The sequence below is a fragment of the Zootoca vivipara genome, chromosome 4, assembly GCF_963506605.1.
Source record: "Zootoca vivipara chromosome 4, rZooViv1.1, whole genome shotgun sequence".
In the NCBI taxonomy this organism is placed as follows: Eukaryota; Metazoa; Chordata; class Lepidosauria; order Squamata; family Lacertidae; genus Zootoca; species Zootoca vivipara.
Window position 1 is genome coordinate 43,234,809 of NC_083279.1, and position 21,290 is coordinate 43,256,098.

The following is a 21,290-nucleotide window of genomic DNA, read 5'->3' on the forward strand; positions in this document are numbered from 1 at the left end:
TCTTGATGCTCCTATGCTACGCAATGGTTTGTCAAACTCAGGCTTGTGGTTTCATAGAATCATAGAATCGTAGAGATGGAAGGGACCCAAGGATCATCTAGTCCAACCCCCTGCAATACAGGAATCTCAGCTAAAGCATCACCCAAGCAAGTCACAAGCGGTAAACCAAGAATCTTGGCTACAGCTCATGGTTTGTTTGACATGAGATAAAGCATGAACCAGATGCAGATGCAACACTGTGCCAAATACTGATACTTTTTAGTTTGGGGGGGGAGAGAGAACATCGTAAGGCATGAAAAAAGCAGACAGTGATTTTTTCCCACTTCTCTCTCATAATGCTAGAGTTTGGGATGAACCAATGATGCTGAATGTTTGAAGATTCAGTACAGACAAAAGGAAATAGTTCTTCACACAGCACACAGTTAAACTAGGCCAGCAACTTAGATGGCTTTAAAAGGCTTTAGACAAACTCATGGAGCATAAGGGTATCACTATCTACAATGGCTGTGCACTACCTTCAGTATCAAAAGTATCATGTCTCTGGACATCAGTTTATGGAAAACACAAGCAGAGGGAGTTCTGTTGTACCTATGTCTTGCCTATGGGCTCTCCACAGGCAGCTGGTTGGCCACTGTGAGAACAGGATGTTGCAGGCATTTAGGAGTACGTTCTGACACCCACACAAACTGTCCCCTAAAGCAGAGTGAAGGTAATTGCATTTGTAGGAAGGCTACACATACAGATGATACTTGCAATTTGCTATGATCTACTTCGAACATCAAATGTACACAAAATCATGACTTACTGTACACTGTTCTAGCTGTTTCTCAAGTGCTTCTGAATCACCAAGTGCAGGCCACTCTTCTTTTAGAAAAACATCCACTTCAGCCATCCATTTCTTCAGGGTTTTAGAGTCATTCTGTTTTTGAACAAGCAATGCATTGTATTATATGAAGCATTTGTTAGTGATAAAATACAACTGAACGTGTCTTGATGGCTAAACATCAAGAGTATCTTTGAGATTGCTAATGTATCTGAATCTCTTTAAAAATGTAAACAAATATTTCACTTGTTTTTCCTAATTTGGTCTGATTACTACCCATTCTACCCTTAATAATAAATTATTATTATTAAACAATTACCAGACTTTTAGAGGACATCTGAAGGCAGCCCTGTTTAGGGAAGCTTTTAATGTTTAATAAATTATTGTATTTTAATATTTCTGTTGGAAGCTGCCCAGAGTGGCTGGGGAGGCCTGACCAAATTATTGTTATTATTACTTATTGATCATCATACCAGGAAATAGCAGTTCTCCCAGATTTTGTTTTCTAAATCATTTAAAATATACAGCAAAATAATTGTATATATTGAGAGTAGCCATCACTAGTATTTGTGCAGATATGCATAGATTCTTTATAATCTGTATGTGTTAGATCAGAGGCAGGCATGGGGGGGGGGAGACATTCTTTCATCCCATCAAAATATATTTCCTGTTCATTTCCTTCTGATTTTGCATTGCTTTTTAAAAGTGTTTTTTTCTCCCACCACCACAACCACCATATATACTTTCTGTGTAGTTTCAGAACAACTGGATGTCATACTTTTTATGTCAATGGGTCTCCTCCGAGTATCACTAATATTCAATACAACCCTGCCTATCTCCCAAGTCCTATTTCTTGGATTACGACCCCATAGGGGAAGATTCATTTTACTCCATATATGACACTCGGTGAAATGTCACATAGCTGACATCATATGAATAATAAATAGAGGAAGTAAATAAAAGCCCAGCGAACCTGGAACTGTTGTAGCTTAGTGATCAGTTCCTCAAGTTTTTGGCAGTTCTCTGTCAACTGAGTTGATAGCTTCTTCCAACGGCCATGGATCCCTTCAATTTCTGATTGATATTTCTGACTGACCTCTGCAGGAGCTTTTTTAGACATATCTTCTACAGTTGTGCTTAAATAGTTGAGTCCATTCTGTTGCTCCTGCAGGGAACTTTGTAGAGCCTTTGATAAAAATAATAACAGTGCATTGGCTTATATTAAATTCAGTCTAAGAATAAACCATAATGTCTAGCAATATGAAGTCTGTCAGTATGCTGATGGTCATTTTAAAATATATAATCACCAAGTGTTTGTCAATTAAAACAAACTCACCATGTTCTCTGTGCTTACCTTTAGCTCCCTGAGCCTTTGTTCCATGATTTCTAATTCAGTGACTGTAACCTGAGGTATGGAGAGTTTTGCTTCAGACTGATGAACCCACAAGAGAATGGTGTTCATAGTTTCCTTATACTGCATGGGTGGCAAACTATCAAAAGCTGCATGGAAGGGGAGAAATGTACATTGCTTTCTTCCGTGTAGCTCAGTTTTGTGCAACTGCAACCATTACACAACAAAAACAAATCAATGCACCTCTTTTCAGATATGTACAACAAAAGCAGACAAGTTGCAACTGTAGCCCTCCCAAAAAAGAAGCAAAGCAAGGTTGTGCCAGGATTCACCCTCATCTTGCCAATCTCCCTCAGCTATGGTGGTTCTCAGAGTAGCCCAGGCAAAGTCTGGTCAATTACCGCACCTCCCCCCTCTCGGTGTTCTGCACTGTTTATCTGGGCTCAACTGAGGATGCTGGTTCTTACAGGAGTATGTATCAGCTGACCAAGGAGGGCGCTAAAACAAGACAAAATGGAGTGATTCAAGGGTCCACCTTCTTAGTCAAATTGTGTGGTCTATGACCTAATCCCTGCCAAATCAGATCAGGGCAGCCACAACATCTTGCGTTGCTCTGTTCCTCTGCTATTTTTGTGGTTTTCTACTTTTCCCTACATCTCTGTTTCTTTAAGTCCAAGAGCTTTTAAATAAATGATTCTCCCTGCAGAGCACTGAAGAGCTCTAGATTGTTGTTGCTGTTCTTGTTTGTTGTTGTTGTTGTTGTTGAAGTACAGCAGTAGTAGGTTTTTTTTAAAAAAAAAACCCTAAATTGTTCTGCTTTAACAACAACAAATCAGATCTCCTCTAAACTCCACATGAAGTTTTCAATAGAAACTTACATTGTAAGGCCTGTTGGAGGAAACAAACAAGCACCAGGAAGAAAAGGTCAGTGTAAACTACAGTACAAAGTATACAAGCATTCAGTCACTTCTTAACTATTTTAAGATAAGAAAGAGCAAAAGACAAAACCCTGCTACCCCCCCCCCCCAATAAAGGATTGTGAATGAAAATGGATTTCTTTTACTTCCTCACGAAAAGCACCTGGACCTATTTGTCTGCACACTGACAGGCTTAATCCACTCCGGAGGGGCTCCAGTGCCTATAAGTTTTATCCACTTTGGCCCAAGGGAAACAACTTATAGCCATTTTTATCTAAAACCATCTAAGTGAAGAGAGCATGGAGCATCTCAGAAACAGTTTGGATTTTTTTTAACTGCACAAATGCAGATTCAAGGTGCATCTTAAAAAGTGTTTGGTCTGTGTACTTTAAGTACCACTCTCTCACCTATGTTCTCTCCCCTGAAGTGTTTCACTAAATGATTCTTGCTCTGTTCCCTGTCCTACTGCCAGCTGGAGTGCAGCATATAGCTACGAGCAGCAGCGTCTTTTGATTTGTGGCTAACACCTTTAGGAATGCAATTACCAGGGTGCCGATCTGGCCTGAGCACTGGGTGGTTAACATCTGGCTTTATCAGGAGGCCTTTGGAGTTGGCTGAATATTGGGGTGGTATCCAACCAACTTGTTCCATCAGTGCAAGGATTTCCACTTGCACAATGGAAGATTCCCTTCCTTCCCCTCTCGCCATGGACCCACTTGCACCTGCTGCAAATCTGCTCTGGAGGGTTGCAGGAAAACCCAGAACAGATTTAGGGTACACAAGGAAGGGGTAGAAATCTTTGTGCAAATGGAACAAGTTAGCTGGATACCTCATTAGTTTATGGTCTCTTGCTGCAGGTAATCAACATTTTCTTTTTCCTGCTGTTTTATTCTGTTAAGTTTTTGGTTTTCTGTTTGAAATGTTTTATGATCAGCTGGTGTGCCATTTATTGCACATTTTAGGATTTCAACACTGTTAGTTATTGTGTTATTAGCTACTATTGTTTCTTTTGGAAAATAAAGCAGGGTAAAAATCTATTAAATGAATTGAAGCAAATGAAAAATAAATAAATAGTAGTTTGCTTCCCAGTGCATTTTGATTACTTTCCTCATTGACTACTTTGGGGGTTTCAAATAAAGTTATTGAGAGGATCTTTTCTTTTAAAAAGTCACCCAAAATTGAAGAAGGGCAGGGCTGGATTTACTTATTCTTGGGTTACTATGATAGGGCAACCTAAATCTGACACAGTTTTCCTTTCGAATCAGTTCTTAAAGACACAAAGCCATCTCAAATTTGTGCTTGATGTACCATGAACATTTTGGCCCATACTCTTCTGCCACACAATAAAGTAATCACTAGAATAAAAGGTCATTTTCAGGATTTGCTAACTTGAGATTTTTGCCTTATATGAGAAAACCATTTGTGAAAATTACCCAGAAAAGGTTATGATTATTATGGTGAAAATTCAAAACATGTTTAAGAATGAGCACATTGTACAGGCAGTACAGAAATAGGTAGAAGTCAGCATTTTCATTCTCTCCTGTTGCTGGATGTATTACATCACATGTCTGTGTTTACATTCCATGCTTGGAAAGTGTGAGAACGGAAGCTATTGTATTGTACTTTTGTCCTTTTTCTCTCTGTCTTGGAGAAGATGTGAAAGGACGCCATGATTGCTTTGTCCTGTATATATTGGTTAACTTAGATGTCACACCTCATCGCATCAGCTTCCAGCTTTACTCTGTTGTTTGAGTGTTCACATATTTTCGGATATGTGCTGCTGCAACACTGACTGAAGAGTGTTGAACATCCTGGGCTGCGCTCCACAAGGAAGACACCCGGAGAGGTTTGTCTCAGTTTGGCGGCTGTGCAGTGCCCCCCCCCCCCGGGCTTCCGACAGCATAATGTAATCAGCATGTTGCCTCAGATTATAACATGAAAAAGTTTAAATTTAGAATCAACAGGCTGGCTCAAGATGATTTCTCTTATTCTCACATCTCATGTTATTTAGAATTGGAGTCTGTTTTAAAAACTATTACTGAAAGTGCCAATATCCTTTTTATGGTTCATGTTATTGTATTCAGAGTATCTATAAAGGCAATCTTCTCTTTAGGACATCTGTTAAACGTTTAGATTAGAACATTAGCACAGCATTTTTTTAAAAAACTGCCCCCATTAGAATGGCATTGCAGATGCCTTAAAATAGGTTAACATCTGTGGAGGCAATAGCAACTCACTGGGGTATAAAATAAAGATCCATTCAAGCCAACTGGAATGTTGCCGTTGATTTCAATAGGATGTGGCTTGCATGAGAGTGAAGTAGACACTTTCTGCTTTCAACAGTAGTTCTAATTGTAGATGTTGAGAGAACTCAAACTGAGGAACAGAAGTTGGAAATAATCCATTTTCTGACATTTGGCCATACAATATTAACTGTAAAAGCAAACTACAGATCTGGAATGCCAATCTGTAACTGTATATAACAGCTTCACAAAGTTAATTCAGAAGACTTGCCTTTTCTCTGCTTAGCCTTGAGAGGCATAGCTATAGAGGACCCTATTCTCTTAGAAGTATTCCCAACATCTGAAATCTGATCAATTTTTCATTATCCTGGATCCTTATAAACAGTTTCCAGTCAGTCCTGACCCTTCTGCTATTCTATTTTCTATGCCCGGGGCTTGCCAGTCATAGAGAGCAGTTGCCTGGATTCCGAAGCAGTCACTGGGTAGAGTGAAGGCTCAAGACTAGCTTTTCAGAGATCTATCACTAGTGCTGACCAGGAGGAAGAGGGGCAAAACAAGGACATTGGTGCAGTGTGAGTGTAGCAAAGGAGCCAATTTGGCGCTCATGAAAGTGCATCCACACTACCACATTGACCTCTCTGCTGCCTTGCCTGTTGTCCTTCTTGGCAAATGGCTAAAACCCCTCTGCTGGGAAGATGTGTCACATGTGGTGAGCTGCTTATGCAAGGTCTGTCAGCTTTCAAGGGTGCCTGCCTAGGTTATGTAAATATGTTGGGCAGAGAAACAGAAATATTTGTGTGCACTTTTAGAAAACCACAGAACAGCTGCAGGTGTGAATGAATTTGGGTCCTCCGGATGCTGCTGAATCTACCTGTCATCCCTGGCCATTGGCCATGCTTGCTGGGGCTGATGGGAGTTCAACAACATCTGACGGGCCAAAGGCTCCCCACACTTGTTTTAGGGGATGCAGTCCAGAGACTTTGGATCTCCACTGGCTGCCTATGGCACAGACACAGTTGCAAAGGACCACAAATAAATAAGGGGCAAACATTAAACATGTCACAACTTGGTCATTTGATGTGTTACTGCCATGTGCTTCATTCACCTAGGACAGCATAACGTATTGGTGCAGGTTAGTGTATGCTTGAAAATAGGAGTTTCATGAGATTGAGAGCGAGGCCACTTGCATAGGCTTTGATACCTTAGATAAGCATCAAGCACTTGTGGGTAAGACTAAGGTGAGCAGAGGAGTTGTAATAAAAGCTATGGTCGTCTTGACCTGGAAGCTGCTGCTGCATGCCTCATTCTCCAGATGTTTACCATGGGGCAGGGCAAGACAAGGGAAAGTCAGATCCAGGTCCTGGTGTAGCATCTTTTTCTCACCAGAATACTCAGCAATAAAGTGATGCTCAATGCATCATTTTTGCTGAGAAGAAAACATCAGATTTATATTCTTCAAAATGGAGTTATGTGTGAGGCATCTCCATCTTGCCACTGGGACCTTGGGACTTGTATTCACAGTTCCCACTGGGAAAATATAATCCACCAAGGAATGGAATCGCCTGCCTATGCCACCTTCCTCTGCTCCAGGCATTCAGTGATGAGGAGTGGCTAATTTGCAAGTGCCTTGTGAACACTTGAGCCTTTGCGAACATTTGATTGAAGCTCTTACATAGATTCAGAATAGGTAACAGGATATTGGCACATCACTACCCAGAAGAGGCTTCTCCATCTTCTTCAAGTCTCCCTCTTTCAACTTTCGGATTCCTATTCACAAGGTACTTCTTCACCAAAATCTTTTCTGAACCTCCATAGCTTCCTCTTTTCTGCAGCATATGCCACCTGTTACTTCTCTGTCAGCCCATTTTAGTGTCCTTTATTTCACCCTGTCCTCTTCCTCACTTTTGCCTTGTACATCTTACTGCACAAGCTTAAAACCAATTTAAATATGTTTTTTACCCAGAGAAACCTTTGTAACTGTAGTTGAATAAAAGAGCTTTGGCTCTCCAACACAGTAAAGAGCTAAAGAATTTCTTTCAGAAAGCCATGTGTTTGGTTGCTGAAAACAGATTTTGCATATGCCCCACGGAGGACCTTAAGGTCCACAAACAATACTGTGGAGATCCCGAGCCATAAGGTGGCTAGATTGGCCTGTACTAGGGCCAGGGTCTTTTCAGTATTGGCCCCAACTTGGTGGAACGCTCTTTCACAGGAGACCAGGGCCCTGCGGGATTTGTCATCTTTCCACAGGGCCTGCAAGACAAAGCTGTTCCGCCTGGCCTTTGGGTTGGACTTAGTCTTACCCCTGTGTTTTCCTCCCTCATGGCTTGGATTTATGGACTACTTAAAATCAGGCTGCATTTTAAATTTTAATACTGTATTTTAATCTGTATTTTAATTAATTGCTTTTTATGTTTTATTGTAATTTTATTGGTGTGAGCTGCCCTGAGCCCGGTTTTGACTGGGGAGGGCGGGGTATAAATAAATTTTTATTATTATTATTATTATTATTATTATTATTATTATTATTATTATTTGTAATGTACTTACAGGCCTGTAGATTCTAACTTCTCAGAGCAGGCTCTTTGTCGCTTCTGTGTCCTACATAGCACCTAATGTGGCTTCATATTAATGTGTGGTAATGGCAGTAACAAAGGCAGTACAAATTTCCTGATGTTTCATAGGCACTGGGGACATACACACACACATTTTTCTATCTATTCCCCACAATTTTAACAACATATTGCAGATTTTGAAAACCAACACAATGACAAAATATAATATATGCCCAGCTACTAGTTTAATAAGTTTATCTGATGTACTACTATGGTAGAAGAAGTTGAATAAAGAGCATTCACTGAGGTTATTCACTGGAGTTTTTCTTCTAAATTATTTATATGAAAACAAACATCACTTGCTTTATTATAGTGTACTGGATGATTGCTGAAAAGCTTTTCATGGATAGTAGTTTGCATATGTTACTGGAAAAAATATAGAGCAGGGATAGAGAAGAAGATATTATCTAATAAATTTCACAATTGGTTTCTCCTTTTAAAGGGAAAATAATTAATCAAGAAAATGAGATTGTGTTTGTGTTGCGTAATATAAGCCACTTTCATCTGTATCCGACAATGCAGCCTAGGAAATATTATCTTAAAAAGTGATAAATTCAGCAAAAAAGAATCATGTTGCAACAGAATAATTCAAAAGAGCATTCAGTATTTTTAACAAAAACTATTGCTGCAAAGTATAATGCTTCAAACTGCTTGAGGCCTAAAGTATAAATTGCACTGCTAGCAATAATGTGACACAATATTTTTAATTTTCCTACACAATGTTTGTACAAAATATCCTTACCACAGCATTCTGTGTTATGTTATATATGAGCCATTATTAAGAAGCAGAATGCTATTAAAATCTATACAAAGGATCAGATTTAGGGCTGCTCTTCCGTGAAAAACGTCTCCTACTTGCAAAAGGGAGACTGAGATCCAATGGAGGATCTCACTGGAGGAAGGAAGCAATTTCTGACTTCCATTTTCTCTGCAGCTCCCACCCACATGCCACCTCAGATCCTCCATACCTCCAGAACAGTTTGGGGAGATACAGATAGCTACAATGGAAGGAGGATTCAGTGAAAAATCATATTTCACCTTATTCTCCAGTGGAAGTGTTCCATGAGCAGAGGGTCCTACTCAGAAGAACTTTAATGCAAACCAAAAATGTTAAAAATCTATATGTTCTTCAGACTTCTGAAAACAAAAAAATGAAAGAAAGAAAACCAAATTTTAATGTTTTGGTTACATGCTTTGCATGCTCTTTTTGACTGATACAGGTTTTGCTAGAAATACACTCTGGTAGATGAATTCATGGCTATATATGAAGCACAACTGATAGAAAATTTATGCCTCCACAGCAAACCAGTCCCAAATACTAGTTTCAGCTTCTCAGTACATTTTCACAGACAAAAAAAAGGTTAAATTAACTGTTCAATAACTAGCATGAAAACAACAGGGTGAGGGGGAAAATCTACTTGATTATATTCTAACATGGAGCCTTCATAAGTCTCAAAATTTCTAAATCATACTTATGAAATAAGTCATGATGATTATCCTGTGTGTAGTTGTCCAATAAAAATGGTTACTAACTTCTAGAACGCTAATCTGATGCAAAAACAGGGCACAAAGTATGTCAGTGAAATAGTCACCAACACATATGTTTTAGGATTGCCAGTAGTTGCCAGTTTGAAGCCTCATTTTTGTGTCCAGATTATAGCCTTCATTTAAATTTTGGAAACAGGAAATGAGAAAAATAGACTGCTATATCTTCAGAATTATGAAGGAAAACTTTACACACCTTTTCAGAATAATGCACTTGCTTTTCTGATGTCAAAATGTGATTGTTTTAAATGTGCAATATAAGCTACATTGCCAATTAGTAAGCATAGCTTTATTGTTTGAAACATGCAGTTCCTAGCATCTGAGTTTCCTCAAGCATGGATCAGTTAGTACATCTGCAACAGCCACTAGAAGGAGCTAGTATTATGTAAAAGTTTAAAAGTATGATTTATCTTTTAAAAGAGAACATGAGATACACTTCAAAGCACACAGAATGGCAACACTTTTGTTTTCTTCCTAACTATATAAATAAAGCAAAATGTTGTATTTCAACATTCAAATATCTTTGTTAACTTCTCAACAGTTGAAAAACAGTATTTCAAAAGTACAAGCATTTAGTGAAACTTTATAAAGCTATCACAAGAATTCAGAATAACCACAAACTTAGTCCCAACATATATCAACATCTGCAAAAGTCTAATCCATTTTCCTGCTTGCTAACACTTTCCCTTACAAACAGGAACCAGCTTTGTTTCTCTAAATTAGCTACATTATCGATTAAACTCTTTTGCATATTCCACAGAACACTGTAGGTAAATGCGCAAAATTTATTGTAATTTACACTACAAACAAGATTTAAAGACCCATAATGCTGTTTCAATGGGGCATCACATTCTGTAACCAATAAAGTTGTGGCCTAAATTTGCCCATTAACATTAACCTTAAATTCTGTGTCATTGTGTCTTTATTCTCCCGGGGGTGGCTTGGGGGCCTTGACATACAAGTGAAAATCCTTGTGCTGATGGGATGTGTACTATTTTGGATACAACCCATTTTCACACGCATACATATCAAATTAAATGTCTGCTTTGTTTCACAGATTTTTGGGAGGCAATAAGATATAAATAACAGTAACACTTACTTCTTTGTAGATGCTTTTCTCTAGCTCTCACATCATCATAAACTTGATTGAAGTGGTTGGTAAAAGCAATAAGATCTGCTTCTAGAAACATTGGACCTTGTTGTTTCTCTTTTAATGCTTTGCTTTGAACCTTTAGTTTTTCTATCTGGGACTGAAGGGTGGATAAGTGGATGACTTCATCCTGTATAATAATATATAACTATGTTTTAAAAGTAAGAATGCATTAATTTATTTTTATTTCAAGAAGTTACAGTATATACCACTTCACACCTGTATATGGTGTTGTACAGTAACAATAAAAAGATGTGGTAAAAATAAAGCCACTTAAAACTAACCATAAAATCAGAAAACTTACTTAAAATGCCTGCTGAAGTCTTTATTTCTCTCATTCAACATCATTTTTTATCATTGGAAGCTCAAATGACATCAACAGCTAGGTGTGTTTTTTACCAGCTACAACTGGTATGCCAACTACAGCCATTGTTGGACAAAGATAGCCTGGCAAGGATGATTCAAGCATTGGTAAACTCAAGACTTGTTTACTGCAATGTTCTCTGTGTGGGGCTACCCCTGGGCAGAGTGGTTTAACAGTCAAACCCTCTTCTCCGGGAACTCTAGAATTGCAGCTCTGTGATGGGAATAGGGGTCTCCTAACTATTTTCTGAACCCTTAATAAACTACAGTTCCCATGATTTTTTCTGCCGGGGGAGGGGGACCACAACTGCTTCAAGTGGTACAGTACTGTACTGTTTTAAATGTACTGTATAGTGCAAATGGGCATCTAGTCTAATCACCACACCACAGAGTTTTGTACTAATTATCATCATTCAAGAGTCTCCACAGTGTCCATTGTGAGATGCTCTAGGTATCTGTCAAAGCCACCTTGATCTCCTTTAGCAGGAAAATGGTAGGTGTGCCTTGGTTTGCCATAGTTTCTCATTTGTAACATGCTTATTATTTCTCTCCTTCCCCTTCACCATTTATCTTGCATTTTCAGCAGAAGAGCAAGAAAGCCAGATATTTAAAATACAATATGGAATTAAAATTTTGCATCGGCTTTTGTGTGCCGTGGTTGGAGGTCATACACAAAATTTGCTGCTGCCCTTCACTATTGCTGAATGGTCATTACTAAGGGAAGTATGAAAAAAGAGAATTCTGGAATAGTCTAATTGGGGCAGATCTCATGGGATCACACTTCACATTCGTGAGGGCAGCATACGACCTGTAGGAGTGCTGTGCTCATATGAAAGTTTGTGTACAATTTGATGCTCCAATTTTCATGATGGAAGCATGAAAATGGGGCAATCCGTATAGAACATTTGCGTGGAGCACCACCTGTTCAAATAAAATACATTGCACCATTATGCCAACACAGCCCAGTGACAAGCTGACAATGCCTCATATGTGAGCAGGCCCTGTTTCTTGATCCTCTTATAGGACTGCCAACGTAGCTGAACAGTAAAATACAAATATCCTTTTTCCCACTCTGCAGGAAAAAACCTGATTGTTAGACCTAAAAGAGATGCAGCAATATCTATGCAGCACAAAACTGCAAAGACTAGGACAGAATTTCTAACCTTGCACTTATCTAGCTGTGTTTTCACTGCACCAGGATCTGCCATTGGTGTGGGTTGTGCTTTCAGCCAGTTTTCAGCAGTAATTACTGTCTGCTCCAATTGCTGCAGCTGGGAGTAGAAGGCAATGATGTTATTTTGGTACTCCAGCCATGCTAGTCTTTCACTCAGCAACTGACAGAACTCAATCCAGCGATTGTTCAATTGCTCTGAGGCTTGTTTGATGTTGTCAGCATTAAGCCCCTCTAGAAAGGAAGGAAGGAAAGATTGGGGGGGGGGGGGAGAGAAGTTTAAAACGTTTATTTTTAGGTCACAGTGGATAAAAAAGAAGAAATTTAACAACCCTATTTCTCTATCAGAAATCTCATAAAACCGGCAAATGATTTATCATCAAAGAAATGATCCTGAACATACAGATGTTGTGCGTTACTGGAGAGAGGATTTTAATGCCCCTGTAAAAGTCTAGGAAAGTATTATTGCTAAGATGAACTGCACTGCAAAAATGAGGCATTAGGATAAGATAATGTAGAACTAATGAAATCAATTGTGTGAAATGGGAAGTTACACAGAAAAAGAAGACAATTTTTTCCCCCTGGCAGCAAATGTAAACTAGTGCAGTATGTATTCGCGCATGTACTAGGAACAGGGTGGATATTGCCAAAGCCCTACATATACTACATAGAAAAACATTATTATGATTATTTTGGAAGTTCAATACACCAAGTAATTGCCCTAGATAACAGAGATACAATTTGCTAATTTACATCCTCACAGATTACAAATCAAAAGGGTCAGAGAAAGGACAGCAAGCAGGAAACACAGAGTACAAAGAGCCCACAGAGCAAATGCCAGACCATTCCAAATCACGGGATGCCAACAAGGAAGAGAATGATGAACAGCATTTGCCAGAGCAAATGCTAACACAATATAATATCAAAGGCAGTGGTGGTGGGGGAATCCTAGCACTGTATATCTGGAAGTCTTTGATTACTGAATCGTATATAAAACATTTTTAAAAAACCTAATCATTATTTTTCTACATTCTCAGTAAAATAGAATATCCAGAAACTGTCCAGTTGGGAACACACCTATGGGTAGTAAAGGTTGCCATGATCCCCTCTTCCTCATTATCCACATAAAATGCCATATCCTGGTTTCCTTATCAAATCCCGAAAGGGGCAGTTAGAGCTCATCAACCTGGGAAGGTAGCCTACCTAGGTGAAGAAAAACTCTGATCCTAAACCTAAGCCGGGATTCTGTGAAAGCGAAATGAAACACTGCAGCCATTCTTCTGGCGGCCATGCAGGCAAAGGGGAGGGGAGCCAGCATCACAATAAAGCTGAAGTTTTGCTCATGCTTTTGTTTGCTAAGTATCACTAATCCGTACAAAAAGAGCTTGCTGGATTGGGCCAATGGCCCATCTAGTCCAGCATCCTGTTCTCATGTTGGCCAACAAGATGCCACCTGGAATTCAGAAGCATACTGCCTATGACTGTTAGTATTATGTGCAAGCAAGTCCTACATCTTCTAAATAATCTCATCACATGGCTTAAGCCTTATCTCTCCCTAAAGGCAAATTAAGGATATAATCCTTAATTAAATCCAATGTGATTTAGGTCTTACCTGAAAATCAAGTAAAAAAAAAATAATCCAAGTTGTAGGATCCTCTGATTTCCTCTGGGACTGTAGTATGCAGAGAGGGGAGGTTTAAACCTTACCACCCCAAACATGACCTCCAATGGAAATCATGTCCTGGTGCTGCAGTTTGCAATTGGGAGAGGGGGATGCTTCCATTGGCGCCTGAGATTTTCTTTTCTTTTACTAATGGCAATTTTCATCAGGATCTCAGATGACAAAGGGTCAAACTCCTCTGCTTGTACACTGTAGTCTTGAGGGAAATTGGGAAACCCATACCTAGGATTTTTACGTTATTATTTTTAAAGAAAACCTGATACGGCTGCAAGCCAAGTATTTGGCATAACATGTAATTAAGCCCTTACTTTTGAATAGGCGTGCATAGGATTGCTCTGGAAGGATGAGTGTAATAACTTTTAAAATCGTGTGTGTGTGTGTGTGTGTGTGTGCAAATTTAAGCTGATTTAATTGAGTATAATGATTTAATTTCATGGTTTATTGCAAGTTATATTGCATAACAGAGTTGCTTTGCACTAACCACTAGTCCTTCCTGAATACAGAATTTTGGAAAAACATTGCCACCGTTGTTAAGCAGGTACATAACTCTTTCCATCAACATCAGGCATGATGAATAATACAATACCAATTCTGTGGTAATATATTATAATTTCAAGGTTAATGGCTCATAAATCGTTTCACATTTTATATTCAGAACAACCCCTGATATCGGCAGTGAATAAATACATTGTCCCCAAAGGACATAGAGATCAGTACCTGAAGTGCCTTCATTAATTTTATTACCTTGTGTACTGTGCATAACAAATTGTGTTAAAATAATTTTAATTGTTCAGCACCTTATTTACAAAGTCTTCTGAAATGCCACTTAATGTGAAGTATACCTTGTAAAATGCGTTCATCATTAGCCATGGTTTCAATGTAGAGCAATAAGTTTTAGCTCTCGACTTACAAGGATACTTGGAATGAATATGCCAGATTTCATCCTCATTATGTGTCATATCATTACAAATTCACTTTGTACTCATTTTGATGCCTCCTAACATAATATATTCAGTGAGCATCTATTTCAGTACAACAAGAACTTTGTTCTAATCTGTCATAACAACCAATCATCCATTCATATCTCTACAAACTGCTACACTGGTATCAGGATGGAAGGTATTTTAACAATACTCACACATACAGTCTTGTTGATGTTTTAAATGAGAAAACTTTCAACTATAAATGCTTCCCAGACAGCTGGCATAACAGAGAAGGAGCTATACAGTCATACCTCGGGTTAAGTACGCTTCAGGTTGCGTACTTTCAGGTTAAGTACGTGGCGGACCCAGAAATAGGCAGGTCACCCATAAAAATGATGGGGGACAGTTCCACAATTTTATCTCTCTGTGGTGTGTGTGTGTGTGTGTGTGTGCGTGTGCTGGGCCATCATATCTCTATATCAATACTGCTCTATGGTAGGGCACAGCTGTGCTACACAGCGTATCACAGACTATCCTGCCAGTCTGTTTCTGTATGTAGAAGAGTAAAAGACCTAGAAATCTACTCCAATATACAACTGTTAGATGTATTCTTTGCACTCTGTTAAAATGAAAAATATATATACTTACCCGGGAGAAAATACCATTAAACTCAACATGGTTTACTTCTGAGTAGACAATGCATAGTATTGCATTTTTAGTATCCATTAATATTTATTTAGTGCATAAGAACCTAAATATTTAGGTTTTCTTTTTTAAAAAACAAAACCCTCAATTCACAATCAAAAGGGGACAATACACAAAGAAATAGGCCAGAAAGGGGTTGAGAAAGCAAATCATAGGGTAACTGCCCATCCAGATAAATTGATCTTTGAATTATATATTCAATGGGAAGCAAAATGCACACAGATGGCAAATAGGATTGTAAAAACTGGTCTTGAAAATATTGTTGGTGGTAGATGCACAGACTGAAAGAAGAGACAGATAAAGTAAAAAAGGTAGGTTGGTAGGCAGGAACAAGGGGATACAAACACTTAAAGGAAAGAAGAAAAGCCTATTATTATGGGGTAAAGGAGACAAGTTGAAGAAACTACAGGAAAGTGATGTGATCAAAGTGACACACACTAAAAAGGTCCAATTTAAAGAATCTCTAGTTACCCCAGGTTTTAAGATGATAAACAAATTCAGTTCCAAAGCTTAAGACCAAAAAATGGGACTGTGAACTGAATTAATATATGAGGATTGAGAGCAGCTTGCTAATAGCCTGGACTTTTTTTTGGGGGGGGGGGGGAGAGAAATAATTTTGAACTATGTCTCAGCGCATGATGCTAAATTTCAAGTGTTTCTCCTTTTCTAATTAAAAGATATTCAAAAGAAACATACGAAAAATACTAACTTACTTTACTTAACTGTTCCTTCACAAAGTGCTTTGCTAATATAATTCATGTGAAAAATATGAACTTGTGTGTTTTATCAAATCCCTAAGAAGATTATCTAAATCAACTGCCATGTAATTACCATTCACCATCTGTTCCACCAGGGCCTCAGCTGATCTGCTTGCATCTTGGAGTTTCCTGTACTTCTCAGGCTTTTCTCGTTCGATGGCCTGCAACATGAGAGCAATAGTTGACTATTTCACAAGGAAGCCATTGAAAAATGAGTTATAACCTGCTGAACAAGAACCTAGTGCTCATGGTTGCATAACTAAGTTTAAAACAAACAATAGCTGTCCCTTTTACAGCTAATAAGGGATGCGGGTGGTGCTGTGGTTTAAACCACTGCACTGCTTGGGCTTGCTGATCGGAAGGTCGGCGGTTCGAGGCCCCGCAACAGCGCAAGCTCCCATTGTTCGGTCCCAGCTCCTGCCAACCTAGCAGTTTGAAAGCACGTTAAAGTACAAGTAGATAAATAGATACCGCTCTGGCGGGAAGGTAAATGGCGTTCTGTGTGCTGCTCTGGCTTCGCCAGAAGCAGCTTAGTTATGCTGGCCACATGACCCGGAAAAACTGTCTGCGGAAGCGGACAAACGCCGGCTCCCTTGGCTTGTAAAGCGAGATGAGCGCCACAGCCCCAGAGTCGTTCGCAACTGGACTTAACTGTCAGGGGTACCTTTACCTTTACAGCTAATATGGAAGAGGCTTTCAAATGCCAGTGAATTAAAACATGGTTTCACAGCTTCCAATTCCACGCCCCCCGCCATTGATCCAAGTCTATTTTTGCCTTTTTCATCTTGCACATCTCATGGAATCTAATATTTACTTTATTTATACTTTTCCACTATTGCCCTATTTTACAGTTAGAAGTGTACTTGTAAGAACAAACTATTACTTTTACCAAGCCCATATGAGACCTGTGATTAATCAATCATGGTTGGTTTTTTTTTGGGGGGGGGAATAGATTGCCTGATTAAATGCATAAACAACTTGTATAACTTCCTTATTTTATTTTGCTTGGTATGAGGTTATCAAATGATGCTTTGGGGATATAAGTAGTTTCCCAGAAATTATAGGGTGCGATAAAAAGCGTGATCCATAGAAAGGCCTATATTTATTGTATAGACAAATAAAGACAAAGGTCCATCATTTCCACTGTATTTCTGCTGTTACTTTTAAGTAGAGATTTATGTATAGTAGAGTTGTGAATAAAATGGGCAAGCATTTAGCTGTCCATTCACCAAGAACTTGTAAAACTTTTTAAAAACACTTTGCTATGCAGAGCAATGGAATATCTATAAAGCTATATAAAAGACTAAAAGCATATCAATTTTTTTGCAATATGTAGGGTGAACAGAATTTGCAGAGAAGTTCAAGTATAAACATGAATAGCAGGTTGCCTGTTGAACCACACTTCCCTTTATCAATTGCTAATAACTAAGGAAATCAGCCTCGAGTGCTCACTGGAAGGACAGATCCTGAAGCTGAGGCTCCAATACTTTGGCCACCTCATGAGAAGAAAAGACTCCCTGGAAAAGACCCTGATGATGGGAAAGATGGAGGGCACTAGAAGAAGGGGACGACAGAGGACGAGATGGTTGGACAGTGTTCTTGAAGCTACGAACATGAGTTTGACCAAACTGTGGGAGGCAGTGGAAGACAGGAGTGTCTGGCGTGCTATGGTCCATGGGGTCATGAAGAGTCGGACACAACTAAACGACTAAACAACAACAACAACAACTATCACACTCACTGTTCCTTTACTTTCCCCCATCATAATTCATGGGCTACATTTGTCCTGACAGCCCAAAGACTCCTAATCTCAAGGTCATGGGTTTGAGCCCCACACTGGGCAAAAAATTCCCTGCATTAGAGAGGGTTGGACTAGATGACCCCCGTAGTATCTTCTAGCTCTACAGTTCTATGATTCTATGGTGTCATCCTGTTTCTCCATGTGCCAAAAAGAAGTAGAAGTGCTGAGCAACATTAACGTTGCAGACAGCAGAAGCTCTGCACAGCTCCAGATAAGTTCATCAGCTTTTCATTGTTAGTCAACATGGATACTAAATTCTACTCAGATTGTTACAACTCTGCTCAGGTGGAAAACTGAATTTTAAGTAGTGATATTGCCTATGCTCATAGTTACCCAGATCAGTGAATGAACTGGCCCAGCTCAGAATGGTCAGCTGTATTTTGACTCAAAAACCTCTTCCTCCTGCTGCTAGGAATATTAAATAAGACTATACACAGATAATCAACTTTTAGAAATGCAGATGCCCCTAACTACTGGCTTTTTAGGCATATATGCAAAAATTATTTAATGTTAAACCTTTAATTTTAAACAAATTATATTTGATTGCTGTGCAGCTACACAAACTAGCAGCTTGTAGATTCATTAATGATAAAACCCTTGTTGACTGTTATGAGCCACATGACCAGACCGCCCAATCAAACAGCCTTTTGCCCTATTACCACATGTTGTCTTTGGGTCAATTCTTTTGATTTTCCCCTCTCACAAGTGTTTGATGTGGCTGTCATCTTCAAGCAAAATCTCAAAGCCTTGGTGCATATTGTTTGGAGAGCAGCCGGCAGCTTCAAAGTGGCTTTCTGCCATGGTTGGTGCGATGCAGCAGGTGCAGGAGAGGTGAAACCATTCTCAGGGCACAGAACAATAATGTGCATGAAAATGACACTGTAGGTGCAAATACGGGAGGGACTCTTGGAAAACCGGGGAGCTGTTGCTGAGAATGCTCATAAATATGCTGAGTCCTTTATGGACTGAGCTAAAGGAAGGTTGCCTGCTGAATAGTGGCAAGAAAGCGATGCACCAGGAAGCAAATTTTACTTGTCCCATGTGAGCAGTTGTGTCCAAGGCCAAGGTAAGCCCCAGATATTGAAACTGTACATTACAATTATTCAGCAATTCATATTATTAAATATTTTCAAGGGGTTATTTATTTTATATAAAAAGGTAACATGAATAATGCAGAACATTGCTTTATACATCTGATTTTCTATAAGTATGAAATATTATTCTCATAGCAGAGGAATATTAAAAAGCATAAAAGGAGATGATAAAAGATGAAATGTTGGTAACTCTGCAATGTTCCACACAACCTTGCAGATCTGGTTCCTAGAATCAGGACAAGGCAGCACAGGATTCCTGCTTCTTTAGCAGGTGTGCTAGAAGGAAACTTTCAAAATGCCATACAATCTTTCTGCTGCAGTGGTGGAAAAGCTCAGGTTCTGAATTAATAAGCTAATAAGGTTAGATAGATCTAGTTACAGGTAGGTAGCCGTGTTGGTCTGAGTCGAAGCAAAATAAAAAAATTCCTTCAGTAGCACCTTAAAGACCAACTAAGTTTATATTTTGGTATGAGCTTTCGTGTGCATGCACACTTTTTCAGATATAAAGTGTGCATGCACACGAAAGCTCATACCAAAATATAAACTTAGTTGGTCTTTAAGGTGCTACTGAAGGAATTTTTTTATAAGGCTAGATAGAGTAGTTCAAGTCCTACATGCTAGCTAACAAACCTACTGGACTGAAATATCAAATGCATGTAGTTTTCTAAACAAACAAAACACAGTTTCCAATTAGGTAGTTTGTGGAAACCACTGAGATAGCATGATAATGAAAAGTGCACAATAGTAACACTACTTTGAACATGTAGGCCACACAGAAAACAGCATTTCAGGAAACGCCAAGCTGTGCATGTAATATCTCGTTGTTCTGCATTTTTACAAAATTAGCTGTGTATGTAAACACATGGGTTCCTTCAAACATCATGTGCAGGAATATTTACTGATCCAACACATTTAAAGGCATAGCTGTACTGAATTATGCATAACATGGCTTTTTGGAACAAAATAAAAAAATCCTTCCAGTAGCACCTTAGAGACCAACTAAGTTTGTTATTGGTATGAGCTTTCGTGTGCATGCACACTTTTTCAGATATCAAGTGTGCATGCACACGAAAGCTCATACCAATAACAAACTTAGTTGGTCTCTAAGGTGCTACTGGAAGGAATTTCTTTATTTTGTTTCATAGAATCATAGAGTTGGAAGAGACCACGAGGGCCATCCAGTCCAACCCCCTGCCAAGCAGGAAACACCATTAAAGCATTCTTGACATATGTCTGTCAAGCCTCTGGTTAAAGACCTCCAAAGAAGGAGACTCCACCACACTCCTTGGTAGCAAATTCCACTGCCGAACAGCTCTTACTGTCAGGAAGTTCTTCCTAATGTTTAGGTGGAATCTTCTTTCTTGAAGTTTTAATCCATTGCTCCGTGTCCGCTTCTCTGGAGCAACAGAAAACAATCCTTCTCCTTCCTCCATATGACATCCTTTCATATATTTGAACATGGCTATCATATCACCCCTTAACCTTCTCTTCTCCAGGCTAAACATACCCAGCTCCCTAAGCCGTTCCTCATAAGGCATCGTTTCCAGGCCTTTGACCATTTTGGTTGCCCTCTTCTGGACACGTTCCAGCTTGTCAGTATCCTTCTTGAACTGTGGTGCCCAGAACTGGACACAGTACTCCAGGTGAGGTCTGACCAGAGCAGAATACAGTGGTACTATTACTTCCCTAGATCTATATGCTATACTCCTATTGATGCAGCCCAGAATTGCATTGGCTTTTTTAGCTGCTGCATCACACTGCTGACTCATGTCAAGTCTGTGGTCTACGAAGACTCCTAGATCCTTTTCACATGTACTGCTCTCAAGCCAGGTGTCACCCATCCTGTATTTGTGCTTTTCATTTTTTTTGCCCAAGTGTAGTACCTTACATTTCTCCTTGTTAAAATTCATCTTGTTTGCTTTGGCCCAGTTGTCTAATCTGTTAAGGTCATTTTGAAGTGTGATCCTGTCCTCTGGGGTATTAGCCACCGCTCCCAATTTGGTGTCATCTGCAAACTTGCTCAGGATGCCCTCAAGCCCATCATCCAAGTCATTGATAAAGATGTTGAATAAGACTGGGCCCAAGACAGAACCCTGTGGCACCCCACTAGTCACTACTCTCCAGGATGAGGAGGAGCCATTGATGAGCAC

The 21,290-nt window shown here is 39.3% G+C and overlaps 1 protein-coding gene across 11 annotated transcripts in view; it reads right to left on the bottom strand.

Moving 5' to 3' along the window:
* DMD (dystrophin) overlaps window positions 1-21,290 on the bottom strand; it is a 1,020,507-nt gene that overhangs the window by 603,512 nt on the left and 395,705 nt on the right. For all 11 annotated transcript variants that reach the window (XM_035114377.2, XM_035114375.2, XM_035114388.2 and 8 more), the window contains 6 exons: window positions 16,319-16,406; window positions 12,171-12,412; window positions 10,594-10,774; window positions 2,178-2,323; window positions 1,797-2,009; window positions 806-919 (listed from right to left, as the gene is read on the bottom strand). In XM_035114377.2, the coding sequence (XP_034970268.2) occupies window positions 806-919; window positions 1,797-2,009; window positions 2,178-2,323; window positions 10,594-10,774; window positions 12,171-12,412; window positions 16,319-16,406 (984 nt within the window). The remainder of the gene's footprint in view (window positions 1-805; window positions 920-1,796; window positions 2,010-2,177; window positions 2,324-10,593; window positions 10,775-12,170; window positions 12,413-16,318; window positions 16,407-21,290) is intronic.